At 31.8% G+C, this 21985-nt stretch overlaps 1 protein-coding gene across 1 annotated transcript; it reads left to right on the forward strand.

Annotated features, from left to right (window-relative positions):
• The first annotated feature begins 1167 nt into the window (after positions 1-1167).
• jp (junctophilin) lies at positions 1168-21410 on the forward strand. Its single transcript, XM_088273185.1, has 3 exons — positions 1168-1832; positions 17277-17480; positions 20797-21410. The coding sequence occupies exons 1-3, from the start codon at positions 1728-1730 to the stop codon at positions 20881-20883; spliced, it is 396 nt and encodes a 131-aa protein (XP_088129311.1). The 5' UTR covers positions 1168-1727; the 3' UTR covers positions 20884-21410.
• The last annotated feature ends 575 nt before the right edge of the window (positions 21411-21985 follow it).

Genomic DNA, 21985 nt, shown 5'->3' on the forward strand with positions numbered 1-21985 from the left:
AAAACGATATCCTGAAAAATCAAGTATTTTGATATACTTATGACGTTTGTTGAAAAGAGTGAGCGATATGAGTTCACAACAGCTATCATGTTGGATTGAGAAAGCTTTTATTAAGCAGAAACCATTTATTTGGATGTATCCATATTCATATTCAAACCCTCATTCGCACCCGATGGTGCATAGAGCACTGCATCATATAAACGCAGTGTAACATTCCCCATTCTAATTCACCACTCAAAATTTGAAAATTATAAATTTTAATATGTTATAATTGACATATTCTTTCATATGTGAGTTCTCGGCAGCATCTCTGGTTGAGTTGAGTAAGCTTTTTATTTAGTAGAGGTGAATGTTTGATGTGTATATGATAGGTTGTAAATTTTGTAAATACCTAGATCTCCATTTTTTCTTCATGTATTTTGACATGCCAGTAATTATTTTGGTTACAATTTATTTATTTTTTTGTACTTAAACACTCATGGCCACTTAGAGCAATATATCGAGAAATATTAAATCAAGAGGCCAAATTAGGAATATGTATACAATTTGAAATAATATTTAAGGCGTAGTAGAAAATGAATCCAAAAGAATTCCTTCCTATAGTCAGAAGGGGAAAACTATTTACTTCACAAACTTCTCAACAGATGGCATTTCCATCAGTGAATTTCAACTGAAAAACTAAGACGATTATTTATGGGACATCAGACATCATCATCACCAGTCTGATGATGTCGGTAACGACGAAACCCGGTCGCTAGTCAAATAAAAATAAAGTGGAAAAGCTAAAAATATTGGTTTTAATCTAATAATATATGTAAAAATGCAATTCCATCACGAAGTGTCAGTGGATAATATAAATCGATTATTTAGATTGTTTATATGGATTTTCAATAATGGATGAAAATTGTGAACGTTGCATATTGTGTAAATTGATCACTTAAGCCAGCCACTGCTAGGTCATAAACCTTGTGAATGCCCAGACTTCCATATGTCCTTCATTTAAAAATGTGGTTCATTTGTCTCGTATTATTTTATAGTTCAATGTCTTGTCCTCACTTTTTGAAAAATGAGAAAACGCAATAAAATGGAGGTATCCCCTCCAAAGGTCTCGCCTATCCCCCTCTCTGTTGCTCTTTCGCCTCGGAGCTATATTCATCGCACCGCACCAGTCCGCCAATTGCCGCCCGAATAAAAGCAGCTCTGGAACGATTTTCAAATTCGATTTAATTACCCGCTTAATTTCGGTAGCCGGTAAAGATTCCTGCATAGCCAGCGGGCACCCGCGATTATTTGCCGCTAAATTACGAAAAGTGCACTTGGAATAGACAAAAAGAGGTGATCGTTTATCGGGCGCTTTATAAATACACCGGCCGGCCTTTAGGGCGCCGGGGAGTGGGATATATTTGTTTAGCTCTGATGACCACTTACCAGGTCGCGCGAACGCCGCCGCAAGATTGAATAAGGAACCATTGTCTGCGAAATAGAGATGTGATTTCTCGAACCGAGATCGCCAAAACAATCAAAAACGAAAATAAACTAACAGTGTTATGTTTTCTTATATAACTTTCTCAGTAGCGCGGCTTGCTAACATTATTTTTGTGAAATAATAAATCCCGATGTCGTGTTTCGGGCGAGTTTCCTGTGTTTTTATTTCTTGCTGCATGTAAGAAATAACTTAAAATAAACAGTCTCGCATTTAAAATACGTATCTTGGGAATTATTTTAAAATGTGGTACCAAGGAGATGAGGAGGAAGATGAAGATCTCATGTTTTCACCGGCATTGCTAGCGAGAAGAGCGTCAGAAAGCTGGATAAACGCTCCAGCAGTCGAGGTATTTTCATAAATCTTTCCTTCGTTTTGCGCGCACCGATTTTCCCGTCCAAGATCCTAGATCCCTGTTTTACCGATCACATTTTCTGCCGACAGATGGCGCTAGTTATCACATTCGATACTTTTACCGTGAACTTTGAACGAGCAATAATCGAACACGCTAGAGTCGAGACAGAATAATGAGCTAGAGAAGGGAGATTACAGATTACAGATTGACAGATAGTTGGGCCAGACAGCACGCAGCCGGCCGATGATTGTAATAGTTCGATTATCTCGAGCGAGACACTAAACACGTGCAAATTCATTTATCTACAGCAAGAACAAACCTGTTTACACTTTTGTACATTATACTCATAACTATCGTAGTCGCGTACAGTTATTTACCGCTTGTAGACATCTTATGAATAGCTAATGGCTTGGCTGACGTATTTTTGCGCGGCAGATGCCATTACTTTTAATTCTATTTTTCTAAACAACGCTATTTTTTCTCGGAATTGTATTTACGATTAATCTAACATTCATTTTGCTACGCAGTTTTAACGTGTTTGGTAAACGATGTAACAGAATACAAGATTAACGTACATGATGAATTCCTGTATTTTCATATATAAGCATGTTCTCAAGGGATGGAAAGTGGATAAAGAAACTGAAAGAAAGGTGAATGCAGGGAATATAATACATGGTGAATTGAGTAGAGTGATTGCAAATCAAAATGTATCCGTGGAAGCTAAACTGGCAGTTCACAACGGTGTGCTAGTACCGACACTGATGTATGGAAGCGAAATATGAAATTAACAAAAGAAGGATGAAAGCTGAGTGAACGCTTTTGAAATAAGTTCTCTCAGACGAATGTGTGGAAAAACGTTGTATGACAAAATTAAAATGAAGATATCAGAAAGGAATGCAAACCTGAACTAGGGATAGTAGTAAAAATTAAGGAAAGTTATTTAAGGTGGTATGGTCATATGGAGCGAATGGATGGTGAGAGAATTACTAAGAAAGTTTATTTGCCCAAATAGACAAAAAACTGGCACTGCCAAATAAAAAAAAAACTAATATATATATATATATATATATATATATATATATATATATATATATATATATATATATATATATATATATATATATATATATTACGTAAGCGGATTGCATGTATAACTAGATGTATGGATTTGAAGGAAACTAGGACAGGTGAATGTTACACGTGTGTAAAGTGATCACTCAAACCAGCCTATGACGGTCGTCAGCCTTCCATATTCTTCTTCATCTTTGATGAGATGTTAAAAAATAACATCAATAAAATATTGAAATATTCTAGTATTTATAAAATACAAAACATTTTTTTTTGGTTTTTACAATTATAATATATTTTTAACACTGATTTCAAGGGTTTATCAAATATCTTTTGATTTAATGATATAACAATAAAATGCCTTCAAAAGTCCAATACGGTACGTGCCAGCTCGTAATACACCCGAAGAGAAATAGCCTTCAACGTTGAAAAAGAAAACATGTTTCAAAATGTTTATGGCAAGGGATGCTGGAGGAAATAGTGTAATCGCAGTCAGGAAAGTCTCCATTACAGAACTCATCTTGACTCTACCTAGAGACTAAAATAATGGTTACTCATTTCGACCCCCACCCTTGCACCCTCTCCAGGGACGAGGCGAGGAGTGTGGCGTTCCATACTCTTTGCCTACTCCTGCAGAGAAACGGCGTGATAGTAGTAATATAAGTATGATCAAACATTTTTATGAAACGGCATCATTATGAATTAATTACGGTTCCATGTGTTTAAAATACACTACGGTGCAAAAAAGGTAGACGGATTCAAAGCATGTTTATAACATAACGAGCTCTAATTGAGTTCACGTCTCCCGGCAGTTTTAGGCCACCCACTGAGTTATTGAAAATTATGGACGTGTAACTATATATATATATATATATATATTTGTACAGGATGGCACAAAAATAATGACCCTATCGGAATATGTTTTGATTTTTCAAAAGTCGTCGTACGTCAATCATATTTGAAATCTGTGAACTAGACAGCTGCAGTATACTAACAGATCGATAAAAACAGGCACAAATATGTATCAATACTGACGGCAGCCACTTGACGGATATCATATTTTTCACTTTACATAAAAAAATAGTTATGGTCCAAATAAAGATTACCATCACTCAAAATATATATTTTTTTGTATTCTGTCAAAAAGTTACTTGAAACAAAAATGGATGATTAATTTTGCGCCACCCTGAATCTATTTGTGTACTACAGCTGTCTAGTTCACAAACGTCAAATATGATTGACGTACGACGCCAAATGCAAAAATTATAACATTTTCCGATAGGCTGATTAATTTTGTGCCATCCTGTATTAGCTACATGCCTTCCTAGAGTAGTATGTATGTACGTACCAAATACATTTTTTTAGTTACTTGTTTCAGTAATTTTGCCGAAAATAAGTATTTATTATTTTACATTATTTTAAAGATTTTTTGCCCCAAAATTTAATATGTTTCAAAGCTGTTACAGAAAACTGTTACATTTAAATTTAATAACTAGACATTTCTTCTTTTAGAGTATCTTATTCAAGTTACGCTGTGTCTCTCCAAAAAATAGACTAAGCTCTTGTGCTTGGAGAGGGACTTAAACTGTTCAATAAATATTACATAGAATCTTGTCTTGCCTCTTACCAATCTGATGATATCAATAACGATGAAACCCGGTCGCTGGTCAAATAAAATAAATGTCAAAAAAACTTTATATGCACTAGTTTTATTATTTAAAATAAAGTATATAAATATTTTTATTTATAATTTTTTTCCTTTTATTTTGATTCGATAGGTATCCATTTTTTATTTAAGTTTTACTTGGTAAATACTACTATTTCTTAAAATTTGTTGTGACACATGTTTCGATGCATCCAGCATCATTTTTAAACAACTTTTTTTTTCTTATTTCGATGCATAATCGCGGAATTGTCCACATAATTTCGAACCATACTGTTTTTTTCATGTTGCACATTGCCTAACAAACGAAATGTTGCGAATATTTTTTATTTAAATTACTTATCATTATCATCAAGAATTACACGCTTTATTTACCAATAGCGTTGTTTAATTAAATTATGAACACATTATTACAATACGCTATTGTTAAATGGCGTATATGCATACGCTCAATAACGTATTTTAATCATATTACATATATATTATGGTATTCCATTTGTTTTTCGTATGCTCAGTAATATAAACATAATATGGTTAATGGGTTCTAAATAAATTAAATAATCTAAACAACCGCTCTCTACTGTACTAATGACTAATTTATCGGAAATTGACGTTCATTATAATTTATTTATAATAACGTTTTCGTTTTTTAAAGAATAACCCGCAAAACCTCTTACTTTTACAGGCTTGTCTGCAGTTAGGATACTAAGTAAGGATAGGGAAGGTAAATGTGAAAAACACATCACAAACACCCAGATCAATTTTGAAAATAAATCTTTCTTGAATTTATTCAGCAATTGGCGGGAATCGAACCCGCGACGTTATTTCAACATTATAATTAACGTCATTTTTTTAACTTAAATTTTACTGAAAAGTAAATGAAATTAAGTAAAAAAAGGTTTGTAAAAATCCATTCAGTCTAAAGCCATAAAAAGGTTGATGCCGCTGAAAAGTTGTATTTTTCAGGTACTGAAGACTCTTTGGAATGTTGTTTAATTATTTCTGTTAAGGATTACATTTCTGAAAACGATATTTCAGTGACGTAACTCCCAGCTATAGTGATGTCACTGTCTTGTTTATGATTTCAGGTGCTTTTTAGCAGTTGCTCGACGTTGAAAAATTTCAGTGCATTATTCAATGATTACTGCTCTAGTAGACATTGCAGCATTACAGTGATTACCTTAAATTATTACATTTACATATCGGACCACAAAGTTAATGTTTAATATATACGAGATAGTCAACGGAAGACAGATATCCCTTCGATTAACAAGAATATTAGCTACAACATTTTAGGAGTTATTTTTATACTATGTTTTGACATCAACATATATAAAAAATATGGAAGTATGGGCATTTACGGGACTTACGATCGTCATCGGCTGGTTTAATTTATCACTTATTACATTCTATAACATTCTACCCATGATTGACAACCATTCTACTCAAATTAATTTATATTTAATATTTAAAGCATTTACTTTGTTCTCAGATATATTAGCAAATAATAGATATACGAAGAACATACTAACATGCAAACAACACCACTATATCACAATTCACACACTTACACCTACATAAAATAAAAATTACACGCGGTATTAGTCGGTCCGAAGGATTCTAAACAGCAGTTATAGATTTATTAAAAATTACAATCTCTCTCAGATTTAACACTTAAAATTATTAAATTGGCTGAAAATATATTTTTAAACATCTTTTTTTACCTTCATCTATACCCAATGGTGCATAGGGCACTACGCAGTGTTAACTTCATCATTAATCACACGAACGCAAAATAATCAGTTTATTTTGTTTGTCTGACGTTTTTTACGATTTTTTGACAGATAACTTTATACGATTTTTACATCCAATAAATACATATATTTTTAAAATTCATTCTGATAAAAAGCGTTAAGTAAATTTCGCCAAATAACAATGGCTGTTTATAATAGGTGTAAACTAGAGTAGGATTTTCGTAAACAAACCTTGACCAAGTTGGCCTTGAAGGTCGCTTTTGCGTACACTTCAATACGCGTCGCACTAAAAACGTGATAGATAATAAAATACTCCGCAATATATACATACAATACTGTTTTTACCGGAATGATATTTAAAATAAAGGGAACACACAATATTATTTTTGCCAGAATGATATTTAAAATAAAGGGAACGTACAATATAATTTTTGCCAGAATCTTCCTGGCTACATCCCAGCTTATTGTCCTTGTAGACTGCTGGGTCAGCTCTCCTCGTCCTCAGGGTGTAGGTCCTTCTGTCCTGGATGACGTCACCTAGGCCATGCCTTCGAATCATTTTATCTTTTTGCATCACGCATGAATTCCTTGGTCTTCCTCTAGATATCTTTCGAGGAAGATCCATTTATATTGCCTGGTTTACGACATGCTCGGGTCCTCTGTGCTCCTATATCCGTCCTATATGACCATACCATCTCAATTGTCTCTCCTCTACCTTCCTAATAATGTCTTCCACAAATGCGTGAACTCTTTATTTTATCTCTAAGGGACACTCCCGCTGACCATCTAAGCATTCGCATTTCAGCGGATTCTAGTTGCCTAGAAAAGGTGGTATGCATCGTCCAGCATTCGTAGCCGAATAGGAGTGCGGGTCTGACAAGTGATTGGTAGACTTTTCCCTTTCATTTGGATGGCATTTTTGAATCGCAAAGGACTCCCGTCAAGAATCGGAATTTCATCCACCCCACACTTATTCATTGTGATAATTTTGGCCAGAGTGATATTTAAAATATAGGGAATATACAATATAATTTTTGTTAGAATGATATTTGAAATAAAATAATAAATAATAATAAAACCCTTATCCGCACCCAAATGGTGCATAGGGCACTGCGTCATATAACGCAGTGTTATCTTGATCGTTTTTACACATGAAGGAAAGGTGATCAGCCCTCCGCTTCAGGTACCAGTCCAGGGTAATATGGAATAAATATTACAGTGGAAAATCACTTATATTTATTTGAACCCCCCTGGGAATCGAACCCGGGACCTACAGAACGGTAGCCGAGCGTGCTGACCATTACACTACGGAGGCAGACAAATTTAATTTATTATTTTAAATATAGGGAAATAAATTAAGAAAAGGTTTATATTAGTATAATAACCAAAAATTATGTTACGTACATTCATTTTTTTAAATAAATTATTTGTCTCATCTTTAGATGAAACATCTATATTTTTACATATACATACATGAAATAATATATTCCTTCTTAAGTCTCCTTCCACGTGTCTCAATTGAGATGAATCATCTTTTGTTTTTTTTTTATATAAAGGAAGATGAAAGTCTCACTATAGAATATTCATATTGCATTAATTTTGAAAGTACAAGTGTAGTATATGTGCACTGTTGTAGGTTAGTTTAAATTTTGATAGATGTGTAATTGTAACATATGATGCTGTAACAGATGGTTTGGTCAGAAACTCAACTGCGAAACTAACGTTATAGGTTCAAAAAAAACAAATTTTCAATAGGTCTTAGTGTTTGTAATATATTTTCATATAAAACTTCCTTACACTCTAAATCCTACCTGCAGACAACCCTCTAAAACAGAATTTAGAGAGCTTATTACTTTTTTTAAATCATCAAACATCTGTAAAGAAAAACAAAGATTTTTTTTACATATTTTACAGAAAATCTGAGGTACTTAACTATCACGAGTACATACGTAAGAGATTAGATTATATTATTTTCTAAATAAACAAGTCTTTATGAATCATATATTACATATAATCTTTGTCTGAGCTATACTTCAAAGAAAATATTTTTTATCATAACGTAAATATTATTTTTCCACAAATATTTTTAACCTGTATTGCCAAATAACCTCACCCAACTATTTTTGTCGAGTAATTTATCGAGTATACTCTTGAATTTATTTAATATTACCCTGGACTGGTCCCTGAAGCGCAGGAGTGATCACCTTACCTTGGTGTAAGTAACGATCAAGATATTTACAACATTTTGAGTGTGTCCAAATACTTGTTTACAAATCTGGATTATCTCCAATTATAGGAGTATTTTTCATAATATTTTTTGACATGGAGGTCTGGGCATTTACGGGGCTGACGACCGTCATACGCTGGTTTAAGTGATCATTTTACACACGTGTAACATTTACCAATGCTACCTATTATTGGCAACCACACTACACAAATTCTTGGAAGCTCTATATAGATGTGAACCAATTTCAAAACATTGTTCTTGAATAACTAAAAGTTCACTACAGACATCTATTGGTGAGATGAAAATATCAAAGTTGATTAAATCATCAAGATATCACTGCGTCAACACAATGTAGTGCCCTACGCACCGTTGGGTGCGGATAAAGGTTAGAAGAAGAATAATTTATACTCAAACCGGGGGTGATTATAATATGAAAAGACCGCCATTAACAATATGGAGTTTGCAAACAAATTATTCAACATGCAGTACAAATATTTAATGAAATGTATGTTAAATCAATCATCGTTTTCTCTTCGTTTTGCTTATCAATATTTACTCAGACCGTGTAAGATAAATATTGTCGAATTGGGTCAAACCTCTCGTTTACGCTGTTTTGCGAATTAACAGAATGAAATATATTTTTGAAATTCATTATTTTGCTCAGTTGTAATAATTATTATGAAGGTATAGTCATGTCCCTATGTGTATGCAAAATTTCCTTTTTGAAAATCAGTAACCCGATTTTAAGTATCTAAAAGTCTTGAAGGTTCTACAGTTCTAAATTCATTTCGTTGTCTTCATTCATATCAACCCATTTCGCATATAAAATGCTAAATTATGATCTAAATCTCTTATATTCTCTTATTTTTTACGTGGACAATAGTGTGAAAAGGTGGAAAAAGTACTTAAAATAGTTGATATTAAATAATAGCTAGTGTATAATAATTTTATTAAAATTATGTTTTATTTATTGTTTCGGCATTCACTTTGTGGTAAGACATGATGAAATTGTAATGGAAAAACACTTTTTTTTAACGTTTTTTTACCACTTGAGATTATTTTATAACGACTAGTTTCGAAGCTTCCAACTTCAGGTCTAAATGTAAACTAAAACATAATAAATAAAACCTTTCTATAAATAAGCAGAGGGGTAAATATTAGGGGGAGGGGAGTCAGTTAAGGGAGCGGAGTTTATGAATACAGGAAAAAAGGGAAGCAAAGGTGAAGAATTTTGAAACAATATATTATATATAAAATTATTATTAGAATTAATTTTTTTTTGGATTCTTAAATTTTTCAAGTAATTCATAATTTGGCCTTTGTGTGGTACTAGGTGCAATAATTTTTGTTTATAAGCGTGGAATGAGTGGTTTGTATCTATTATGTGTTTTGCAAATTCCGAAAAATAATTACGAACAATACCGCTACGATGTTCTTTAATTCTAATTATTTAATTTCTCCAGGTTTGGCCTATATATTATCATCGCAATCCCCACACGAAATTTCATAAATACAACTTTATTGTAATATATCTATTTTTAGGGGTTAATTCACACAACAGTCTATACGGCACTGCATCAGCTAGACACTATGTCAACTTGAACACCTATCGAATTAAAGCGATGTTTCTAGCCCTGTTTTTATTAATTTTTAATACTTCGGATCTAGGAGAAGAATGGGAGATATAGGTGCAGTAAATGAAGGAATTTGTGACGAAATAGGATATTGCAGTATGCGAAAGAGAATAAAGGTGACATAGAAAGCGGGAAAAGAAGAAAAACGGAATATATAGGACCATTTTTAAAGTATTATTTTTTGACATCTCATCAAAGATGAAGAAGAATATGGATGTCTGGGTATTTACGGGGCTGACGACCGTCATAGGCTGGTTTAAATGATCTTCAAAGATGAAGAAGAATATGGAATTCTGGGCATTTACGGGGCTGACGACCGTCATAGGCTGGTTTAAGTGATCATTTAAAAAGCCATTATTAAAACTTCATTTTTAAGCTTAGACGAAAAAATAGTCGAACAGAAAATATAATTTGACATTGATGTCATTTACTCACGGGACTTTATATATTCGTGTGTAAACTAAACTTGCACTAGCTAATAAGAGTACGGGTATTCAACCAAAAGTGCCTTAGCCAGTATTGTTATTTATATTTTTAGATTAAAGGGAAGTATTTGTATTTTTATTACTTACAAAAATACTTCCATTTCATATTAGTTCTGTGAGCCTAAGCGGCTCATTATTAGAAATAGGTATCAAATCGTGGTATAGTGGGTTCGAACCAAGAAACTCTGACTCAAGAGTCCAAGACACAAACCACGGGACTACAAACCGACACCTATTGATATTCTCCTTTTTTCTCTCATAGCTTCTACTTTTCTTCCTCTATTTTTCCCACGTGACAGGAATGTCATCCATTCATTTAGCCAATAATCTAGGCTAACATAAATTTATTTTAAAATGAGTTTATTTTTCCTTGATAATTCAGAATAGGTATAATACCTTTTATGTCTCGTGTATTGAATGAAAATTATGTACATTAATTATTTCAACCCCCTTTTTGCTCTTAACTTTTATTTATATATATTTTTTGCAAAATTAAAAAAAAAAGCCTTACCGCACCCTAATGGTGCATAGGGCACTGCTTCATATAAACGCAGTGTTATCTCGATCGTTTACACATGAAGGAAAGGTGATCAACCCTCCACTTCAGGTACCAGTCCAGTGTAATATTGAATAAATATTAGAGTGAAAAAATCACTTTTATTTATTAAACCCCCCTGGGAATCTAACCCGGGACCTCCAGAACGGTAGCCGAGCATGCTGACCATTACACTACGGAGGCGGACAAAGTTTAATAAAGAAATTGGTGTCAGTGTCCCAATTCCTTTTTTTAGGAAAACATGTGATAACATATCATTTAATCGTAATGTTTATGTACTTACTCGTACGTATGTACACCTCTTGACTGATGTCACATTATACTATCCGATAACAACATTAAATGAACAATAATTGATACAATCATTTATTGTTTTGAGTAGGTCAGTAGTCCTATTCCCAATTGCATACCTATGTACATATGTGTACAATGTAACATATATACATATTACCGTTTGGTACTTGACTTAAGGTAAATTAATCAGGTCAATGCCTCGAAGGTCAAAAACATTAAAATATTAAATAACCACGAGTTCTTTTTTACCTGTTTATTAGAAAGAAAGAAAAATGATCTAAATATGTAACTCTTTTCTTTCTCATATTAATGTAATATTTGGCTGATATGTACACTAATTTGTGAGCACTTAACATTTTTTTACTTTTTACAATGTATTCAGTATAAAAGTACATGTAACATGAAACACGTAATATTTTTTTTTATGGAATTTAAAAGGTTTCATAAGGTACTTTAAAAAAAAATTATTAAATTATTTTATGTAAGTGTTTTAAATCGAGAATCAGTGTCGTAAACATTGACAATATTATCGACTGTGTCCCAAACGAAGCAGATGACATATCGCTCACTCCTTTCAAGAACGTCATAAATCAAAAAACTTGATTTTTCAGGAGAACGTTTTCAAAGTTTTAAAATATAATACAATGTTTTAAAAATAAATATCAAGCCACTTATAGAACTTTCACTAAGTAACAGATCTTTTTAGGTAAAACCTGAAGGTTTTCTCTCCATTTGAAAAATATTAAGTATGTTTAAAAAATAATTAAACAATACCTTTTCTTCAAACACTTTCTGCCCTGTAGCGGGTAAATATTAAGATAAAAATATGCCGCTTTTGCTGGGACATAGTACATTTTCTGGGCATTCCGAAAACATGCACAACTGAAAATTGACGATTTTTTATTTATGACGTTCTTGAAAGGAGTGAGCGATATCTCAAATTATCAATTTCGTCCTTGAAATTTCACCGTCCACTTTCGTGTAATTATCGATTATCAAATCTCCACATAAAAAGCATCATTTCAAAAATAATCTTAAAAAATCTCGGATGGAACTTAAAAGAGATTATTGATATTTTTTCATTTGTTTTTGTTAAGGTTGAGAAAATACATGTTTTTGTTTACGACACAAAGTTTCTTTTTCTACCTGAGAAAACGTAAACAATGTGTAATGTGTTATGACTGTAGTATCGGTGTCGTTATTGATAAAACTGAGACATGTTTTTAGCGTATCTTATTTATGAGAAAAAACTTATCGGATACATTTGTTATGTAACAAAAACAAACAGTATTTTTAAAGACCGAGTTTCAACAACCGGTACCTACTAGTTTAATCTGACGAATGTTTTAACCCCAGTTCACCTACCTAATGTTTTGATTTCAAAAGTACTAATATTTTTCTATGTAAATCAACGCAAAGCTTATGCACACTCGCGTAAAATCGAATCAAACGCAACTCTACGTGGCATGCGTTGAAAATTAGTCACTTTGTATTTATATACGTGTTTATATATTATTATTTATTTATATTATTTATATTTATATTTCGATAAAATTAAGAAAGGTGTGTTGAGATGGTTTGGACATGTAGAACGAATGAGTGAGGAAAGAACGGTAAAACAAATTTATGAGGCGAATGTTAGCGGGAAAAGAAGCAGAGGAAGACCGAGAAAAACATGGCACGATCAGGTATGCCAAATACTTGAAAGTGGTCAGGTTAGGAGTCGTAACAATCGGCGGGTATGTATGAGGAGATGCATGAACGTGGAAGAGGCGAAGAATGTTTGCAAGGACAGAGTGGTGTGGCGCTCTATTCTCTCTGCCTACCCCTGCGGGGAAGCGGCGTGATGGTTAGTTAGTTAGTTTTTTTATATTATTCGGCCGACACTAGCGACGGAGGTGTATTAAAGAAAGTGTTCAATTTTGGCTTTTCTTTTTCGCAATGCGATATTTTCTAAAGCAATCACCCAACGCCCCCTTTCCAAAAATTTTCAAATAATAACAATGGTGAAATGTTATTTTATTCTCAATATTATTAATATTTAAAGCATTTACTTTGTTGTTAGTCATTTTACTTATTTTTTTTTTAATGTTAATAATATTAGTATATAACCACTTACCGAGATTTTTATGTCTACCGGTTTCGAGACGTACCCGTTTCTTCATCAGGACAATAACTACCACAGCATGCAAACAATTAATTAAGACGATAAAGTACGAACGACAAGGGCCATGGATTAGTTGGACTGCAAAACTGGCGCCGCGCGCGGGTTCAATTCTCACCAAATACAGAATGTTTTTTTTTTAAATATAATACTTCCCTTTCCTTATTACCTGTCAAATAGAAGCTTTGCAAGTTATCCATAAAATATAAATAATTATTAACCCAGTCGCTCCATTTGATTCAATGTATCCCAAAAGGAAACTAATTTGAATGCGGTAAGTTTGATTTGATGGCACGCAAGTGTGCATCAACGCTAACCGTTCTTTAAAAAACCAAAGTTTGTAGAATTCGTTTAAAACTATTTTAAATAGCTTATATTACTACCGCCGACTCTTATCTGCACACAATAGTGCATAGGGCACTGCAAATTGATACAATGTTAAGTTGATCATCAATTGTACATATGTGTAATGTTCAGTCTTCCGAAAAAGATACCAGTCCAGGGTAATATTAATAAATATTAGAGTAATTGAAAAAACACTTATATTTATTTTGCCCCCCCTGGGAATCTTATACGGTGCCTCCAGCTCGGTAGCCAAAACCGCTAACTATCATACTACAGAGGCGTACAATAAAAAATGTATATAAATATTATTAATCTATATTTCAAAGTAAATAGCGATTTCTTCTCACAAACATATTCGTTTATTTCTTGAATGTTTTTCGCAGATACTTTGTGGCACATTTTATGAACTTTATAAAATTAAACAACTTTGTTTTAACCACTTTTTTATTATAAGTACCTACCCTTTAACCAACCGGTTTCGTCAAAAACCTTGTCATCATCAGGTTTTATTAAATTAAAAAACATTATGAGTATTTAAGTGTTTTTAATGTTTTATAATTTAATAAACCCTGATGATGACAAGGTTCTTGTCGAAACCGGTAGGTTAAAGTGTACTAATAATAATAATAAAAGTGGTTATAACAATTTTGTTGAATTTTATAAAATTCGTTTATAATTAATTTAAGAAAAATCATATTATCATTACGAATAATGTTTGTATAAATACATATTGACTATTATTTTTAAAGTCATATCAGAGCACACGCTGCAAACAGGACTTAGCATATTATATATTTTTGGGAAACTTTTCATGTTGTATTATATCAGACAGACGAGCAACTTACTTTGGCTACTCCTGTATTATACAATCGTGATTTTCTGATGCAAAAAATATCTTGTGGGATTATTTTAGTACTATAATCCGACTGTATTACATTCGATGCGGTAAATGAATCTTGAGTAATAGTGGGAGTTTAGCAATAGAGAACGGGCAGACTACAATACGACATTGAAATAATTTATAAAATCTGAAATAATGGTTTTAAAATACTTATTTAATGTTTAGGTTTATAAGTTAATTATTGATAATTACAGTTTAGCTCAGTGTTATTATCAGTAATTAATTAATTAATTGGTAATTAGCGTAAATAATACAATATGTTCTGTTTACAACAGTGAATAGCGTATCATATACAATTAAGTAAAATAAATTAAGTTATAAATACAAGTACTTATTTTACACACCCACATACCCACACACACACACATATGTATACATGATAAAAAATAAAAATTATATTTGTATATATATATATATATATATATATATATATATATATATATATATATATATATATATATATATATATATATATATATATATATATATATATATATATATATATTTATATATATATATATATATATATATATATATATATATATATATATATATATATATATATATATATATATATATATATATATATATATATATATATATATATATATATATATATATATATATATATATATATATATATATATATATATATATATATATATATATATATATATATATATATATAATACACACATTTATTATTCTTTGTCTCAACAGAATATTTTCATTTTTTATATATATCATCATGCACATAATTAGAAGAATATGCCCTCATTGAGTTTTCACGTACAAGAAAATTATTTATGATACGTGATCACATACGACATGATCGAATGATGCGATATATTTAAGTTCAGTTCTACCCACCTCCATGAATAACTCTTTTATTATATTTAAAGTTTCTTTTTAATGACTTCATGGATAATGGAAGCAGAAAAACGTCACGGAGCGTCATTTTAGCGTAATATCAAGCAAACGTTAAAAATTCGACTTAAATATTTAATATATGTAACATATATTTTTAACAAATAATTCTGTTTCATAGACGTACACGAAAATCTGACAAATATTTATATTTATTAAAATTTTACGTGATTTCGTTTTCCTTATTTTATTGACTTCCTGACTTCTTATTTTATCGACTTCCTGACTTCTTCAATCAATATTGTTCTATTGTGTATGTATAGTAAGAAAATATGATAAATTGTTGACGCCGCTGAATTAAAGAAACGTCAATACAGTAGTATGCTAGCGTCTCTGAAAATCTGGAAACAGAAGATCCCTCGCCTTGTCGCGTCAACGAGAATTTTGTAGTTAGATTTCTGAATTTCCTGAAGAATATGAAAAACAAAAAATAAATCCGGAGAATTTCGGTTTCCTTTCCATCGCCATTATGTTTGTTTCTGAAATATTTTACATATAAACCTGAAATGTCCCGATTATGTTCGGGAATGTATTTCCACCCTGAATCCATTTTTGATGCGTTTTGTTGAAAGTGCATTTGAATCAAACCGTTTTTTTCCATTATAATAATGTGTTTCAGAATGTGATACGTTGCATGACTCCCAAACTAACCGTATGGTTGATATAAGTGTGGATTTAATCTATACAGTATAGCAATAAATTGTTTTGTAATATAACTGAATTGTAAATATAATTGATTTTCAATATAGTAAAGTTTAGTGCAGTGAGAAATTAACAAGTATGCAACAATAATAATATGATTAGGTAACATTGAAAGTTCCCTATGCGCCACTTGGTGAGGATTTACTTTTCGTATGGCTCCATAGCTTCCATAGTGTAGTGGTTGCCATGCTTGAGGTCCCGGTTCAATTCCCAGAGGGCTGAAAATATATATAATTATTTTTTCACTGTAATATTTATTTAATATTTCTCTTGTCTAGTACCTGAAACGCAGGACAGTTTATTTTAATTTTCACAACGCAGTTCATAAAATAAAATTGCTTTGCAAGAAAGGTTTGTCAGGAAGCTTAGATGCTTATGAATCAAATCTGGGAACGCGGCTAAGAGAGCTTTCATCTAAAAACGAAAAGAGAATATGTAATATATAATACATGTAGGTGGGCTGAAGATGGACGAGTGTTTTGTACCTGATTAGCGTGGTGGACTCCTGATCCTGGATTATAATCACACACATGAGAAACGCCAGAAATTAAACGTGTGTAAAGTGATCAAATTAAACCAGCCTATGACGGCCGTCAGCCCCGTAAATGCCCTGACTTCCATGTTCTCCTTCATCTTTGAAGAGATGTCAAAAAAAAATGATAATTTATATTTTGTTGATTTAGTGACGGGGTGTCATTTGTGGTTATTTTGTCACCAGGCACCCCCTGCCCCGCAGCCTCTGCAGCGGAAGAAGTCCCTGCCCGACGTGCAAGCGCTGGCCCCCAAGTCTCCGGACGCCATGAGCCGCGAGGAGGTGTCCATGCTGGGCTCCGCGCGCAGAGAAGAAATCCGCAGGATGGCCGACGAGTCGGAGAGGTTGAGGGCGAACCCGCTGCTCTACCTCGTCTCCCCGCAAGTTAAGGTGCGCACTCCACGATTTTCTGCTATCCTGTTACTGCATTATTTAATGAGAGTGAAGTGTAAATAAGCTTCCTCGTTCCTAATACTAACATAACATTATTTCTTGCTCGCTCGTCAACTCTGAATAAATTGAGCTCACCCGTTATAACTTTCTGTTCCCCTGGATTCATACTCTAACTTTTTACTGATTTTATTTCCTTTTTTCGTACATTACACGGCTGACATTACATCAATTCATTTTATTATATCGTCATATATATAAATATGGACATAACATTCATTCCCATTTATTTAAAAGCATCCCACTTTTAAAACATTTTCTTATTCTTCTTACCCTCATCAGCACCTAATGGTGCATAGGGCACTGCGTCGAATGAATGCAATGTTATGTTAATCGTTAAAGGCGAGGTGATCAGTCTCACGCTTCGGACACCAGTCCAATATAGTAATAATAAATACCAGTATAATAATAAATATAAATATTTTAATGAAAATTTTTTATTTTTTATTTTAACCCCTGGGAATCGAACCTGGGACCTCCAGTATGGTAGTCAAACGCGCTAGCTACTACACTACGGAGGCGGAATATTCTACGTAATTTTTTTTTTGTAATTTTGAGATCAACAACTGCATAAAAAGTTTTTTCTTTTAAAAAGTTATTTAAAAAAAAGGAAAAAAAATTGTTCATTTTTTTTAAAAGTAATTTTAAATATCTGTATGGTATGATACCTAAATGATTCAGCCTGAGTAACAAAACAGTTATATTTTACATACTAAAATGTTTTCAAAATATTGAAAACCATGTCGTATTCATCGTATTTTTTCTCTCAATATATTATAAACATATCTTGATATACATTCAGAAAAAACATAAAAAAATCTGCCGAAAAAATAACAAAAAATTATGTAAGGTGATAAAATGATTGCTAGTCAACCTCGGTCTATTTTATATGAGTTCATGAGCAACAATATAATAGTGTAGTAATAAAATATAAATACAGTGTATTGTATAATTTTTTATACAACGTATAAATTTTTAAGTGTATTATGTAAATTATTTGAATATAAAAAAAAATATGACGTTTTATTCATTTTTAGCAACATTACATTCTGCGTCTAAAGTTCTGGCATTTTAATTTTATTTATGTTTCATCTACACAGATACTGTAATACAACGCCCACTCCATACACATTTAATGTATAATTTCATACGATGCGTTTTACTGTTGTAGTATGTAAATTATCACAAATGAAAAACATATGAGACACGATCTATTTTACTGAAATCAATCAACCATTCAGCTTTATGCGTAATCTCACGTATTGAAATATTGATATGTTTACATTCAATATTCAGATTTCTAATCATTTGCATGCTGATATATGGAATCAGTCCAACGATTTTACCATACTATGTTTAACCTATTATATTTTATGTAAACTTTAAATAATGTCAATTTGGTTCTGATGGGCCAACCCGCCAACCCGCGGCCACGTATGAAGAATATATTTTTAAATCGGTTATATATTTGTAATAAAATACCTAGGTACCTACCTATACATTTTATTAAGTACTTACATATAGTACCTACATAAAACATTTCTACCACCAGATGTCGCATGCGTCGCACTGAATAAAACAAAAGACATCAGATAGAAAAAATATAATATTCTGAACTGTCAGAATCAGATAGATAGATAGAAAAATATTATAAAGATAAATTAAGAATTAACTTTAATTACAAAGCAACACATTGTTTATTTTATTATTATACACCCACTTTACATATTATTTACACCCAATTTAAAATAAAAATATTCCCACGTTATGTATTTAAAATACACGGTTTGATACATCAACAAAATTCATGCCTTCAACTATTAAATTATGAGCTAAGTTATGAACAATATCCGTTCGATCGCTCCTCAGCATTGCCAATTTAAAGAAATCTCGAAAAATCTCGAAAACCAGTGTAGGTGTGCAACTTCATTGATAGATTTAGAATAATTAAGTAAGCGAAAAGAAACTCAAATCTCGCACTGAGAGGCCATTGATAAATTGGTTTTATTTAAAATAAAATTGTTAATATTATTTAATTTATGTGTTCTAATTAATAATTTTGATTGTTAGCATTTTTTAAAATGTTTTTTGTTGGTTCAATGTGTGTTTTCTTCTCACATCTGGTCGTAGTAATGTTTTTTTTTCTTCACAATTAAGTACCTTGATTGTACTTTCTGATTGACTCTGAAGTATGAAATTCGTTGATACGATTTTTTTTCTAATGTCTGCATGCGGCCCTTGGGAAAATTTTAGGTCATCGATGCGGCCCGGGGTGCAATTTGGGTTGGCCAGGCCTGTGATAGGATGAGGAAGTTTTTTTTTAAATGGCAGAGTAAAATAAAAAGTACGCCTATCATTTTGAGGACGTTTTAAATTTTAAAATATATTTTATTTATTTGTATTTCTAACTCCAGGCTTTATATAAAAAACGAAAATATCTCTCAAAATTTGTGCCTAAGTAAAATGTGGTTGGTAATAAAAACAGAGAAAGAAGGAATTTAACAAATACTTGAAAGAGGTCAGGTCAGAAGTCAGAATAATCGCCGGGGGTATGTACGAGGAGATGCAAGAATATGAAAGAGGCGAAGATTGTTTCCAAAGACAAATTGAAGTGGAGCTATATTATTTCTGCCTACCCCTGCGAGGAACCGGTGTGGTGCTTAGTTATTTGGTTTGTTAGATAAATATATAAATATATAAGTATAAATATATTTTTTAAATATTTAAATAAAACAAAATAGTTGGTAAATATACAATACATTTCAATATATAACGTTTCTACCTCTCTAATAAAGTAGATACTTGTGTTTAGAGATGGAGTTCGTCATACATTTTTTTTAAACAAAGAAATTAAAATTAAAATTAAAAATAAACAAAGTAAATAAAAAAATAATAAAATATAAAAAAAAATATATATATATATATACATATATATATATATATATATATATATATATATATATATATATATATATATATATATATATATATATATATATATATATATATATATATATATATGTACACATATATATATATATATATATATATATATATATATATATATATATATATATATATATATATATATATTCTTTGGTATGGAGTCTAGGTAGGGGTGAGTCTTACATGTTTTTTTTTATTTTAGTTTTAAAGATTTGATATTTTAAACGTTGATATGATCTGATCTTGATATGATCGACGTTTTATGTTTGTTTGCGTAAAAACGAAAACGTAACGGTTGTATTTCTTCCAGGATTGGTTCTCCCGCCAGCAGCTGGTGATGCTGGTCCTCTTCATCAACATCTCCCTGGCCATCATGTTCTTCAAACTGCTGACGTAGCGCCCGCCCCCCGCGCGCGGCGCCCCCCGACACCCCGGCATGACGACGGCCCCCTCGAATCAACAAATACGTCACATTTTACTGCTATCCTGGCATAAACTTTTCATGAAAACTGAAAAAAAAACTTGAAAGATGAGCGAAATTTCCTGAAATATTTTGTCAATCTGACAGAATCTTTACATCTATGGATTTTTGTCGACTTCTTATTCATTGCAGGGTAGGTACTCGTCGTATATGATACGTTATTTACACGTACATACATAATCGCACATGCGATCCATGTGTGAGTCAATTTTTCGTACGACCTATTGTATAATGTGATTAGGGCCTGATGTAATTATAATATTAGTAGACAACCTAAATTGAGTTATTTATTTCAATATAATAATGTTTACATGTCTAAAGTATATGTAAAATGATGCGGTTATCTTTGGCCAACTTTGATTCGTAATTGTTAATAAAATATTTATTTTAGCACTGAAATAATAACTGTGTTTATACGAGATAAATCCTTTTGAGAAAAGAAATTAAACAAATTGGAAATTATACCTCTAGTTGAAAAGCACATTCGAGAGTTTGAGAAGGATATAAACCGTTGATTGCTTTACAAAAGAAATCTATTGAAAATGGCCTTAATTTTTTGTAACTAAGACGATTTGTTCGTATATCAATCGGATTTGTAGGATTTTAGAAGGCATTCGGCGCGTAACCGAATATTTTTAAATATGCTGTAAAAATCATGCGTTACATTCTCGAGCAATATTTCAATTTTGCATAATATTAAAATATACTACACGCACTTTTATTACGTAGAAATTTTTCAAGATTCGCTATAGTTATGCCAATATACCATCATTAAAAGAGTGATCTTATCTACTCTTTGAAAGAATTTTGAAATATCGGAAATTTAAATCAATCTTCCGCAAATCGCGAACGGAGTGTGATTATAATATTCTGCACCAAAGCGTGTTTTATTATATCAATTTGAAATACTTACGTGAGATATTCAAGTTAGTGTTATTTGTTGAGCATTGTGAGAGATATTGAATTCACTAGGATTAAGGATGTTGTTTACTACTCTTGTCTAAATACGCACGCTAAA

The sequence above is a fragment of the Brachycentrus maculatus genome, unplaced genomic scaffold, assembly GCF_059751285.1.
Source record: "Brachycentrus maculatus isolate JH-2025_06_01 unplaced genomic scaffold, ASM5975128v1 h1tg000559l, whole genome shotgun sequence".
NCBI lineage: Eukaryota > Metazoa > Arthropoda > Insecta > Trichoptera > Brachycentridae > Brachycentrus > Brachycentrus maculatus.

What these genes read in the sequence shown, in the direction of transcription:
- jp (XM_088273185.1), top strand. Translation starts at nt 1,728, where the DNA reads ATGTGGTACCAAGGAGATGAGGAGGAAGATGAAGATCTCATGTTTTCA. An exon ending in TAAACGCTCCAGCAGTCGAG is followed by an intron (nt 1,833 to 17,276) that starts GTATTTTCATAA and finishes TTTTGTCACCAG; the next exon opens with GCACCCCCTGCCCCGCAGCC. An exon ending in TCGTCTCCCCGCAAGTTAAG is followed by an intron (nt 17,481 to 20,796) that starts GTGCGCACTCCA and finishes TATTTCTTCCAG; the next exon opens with GATTGGTTCTCCCGCCAGCA.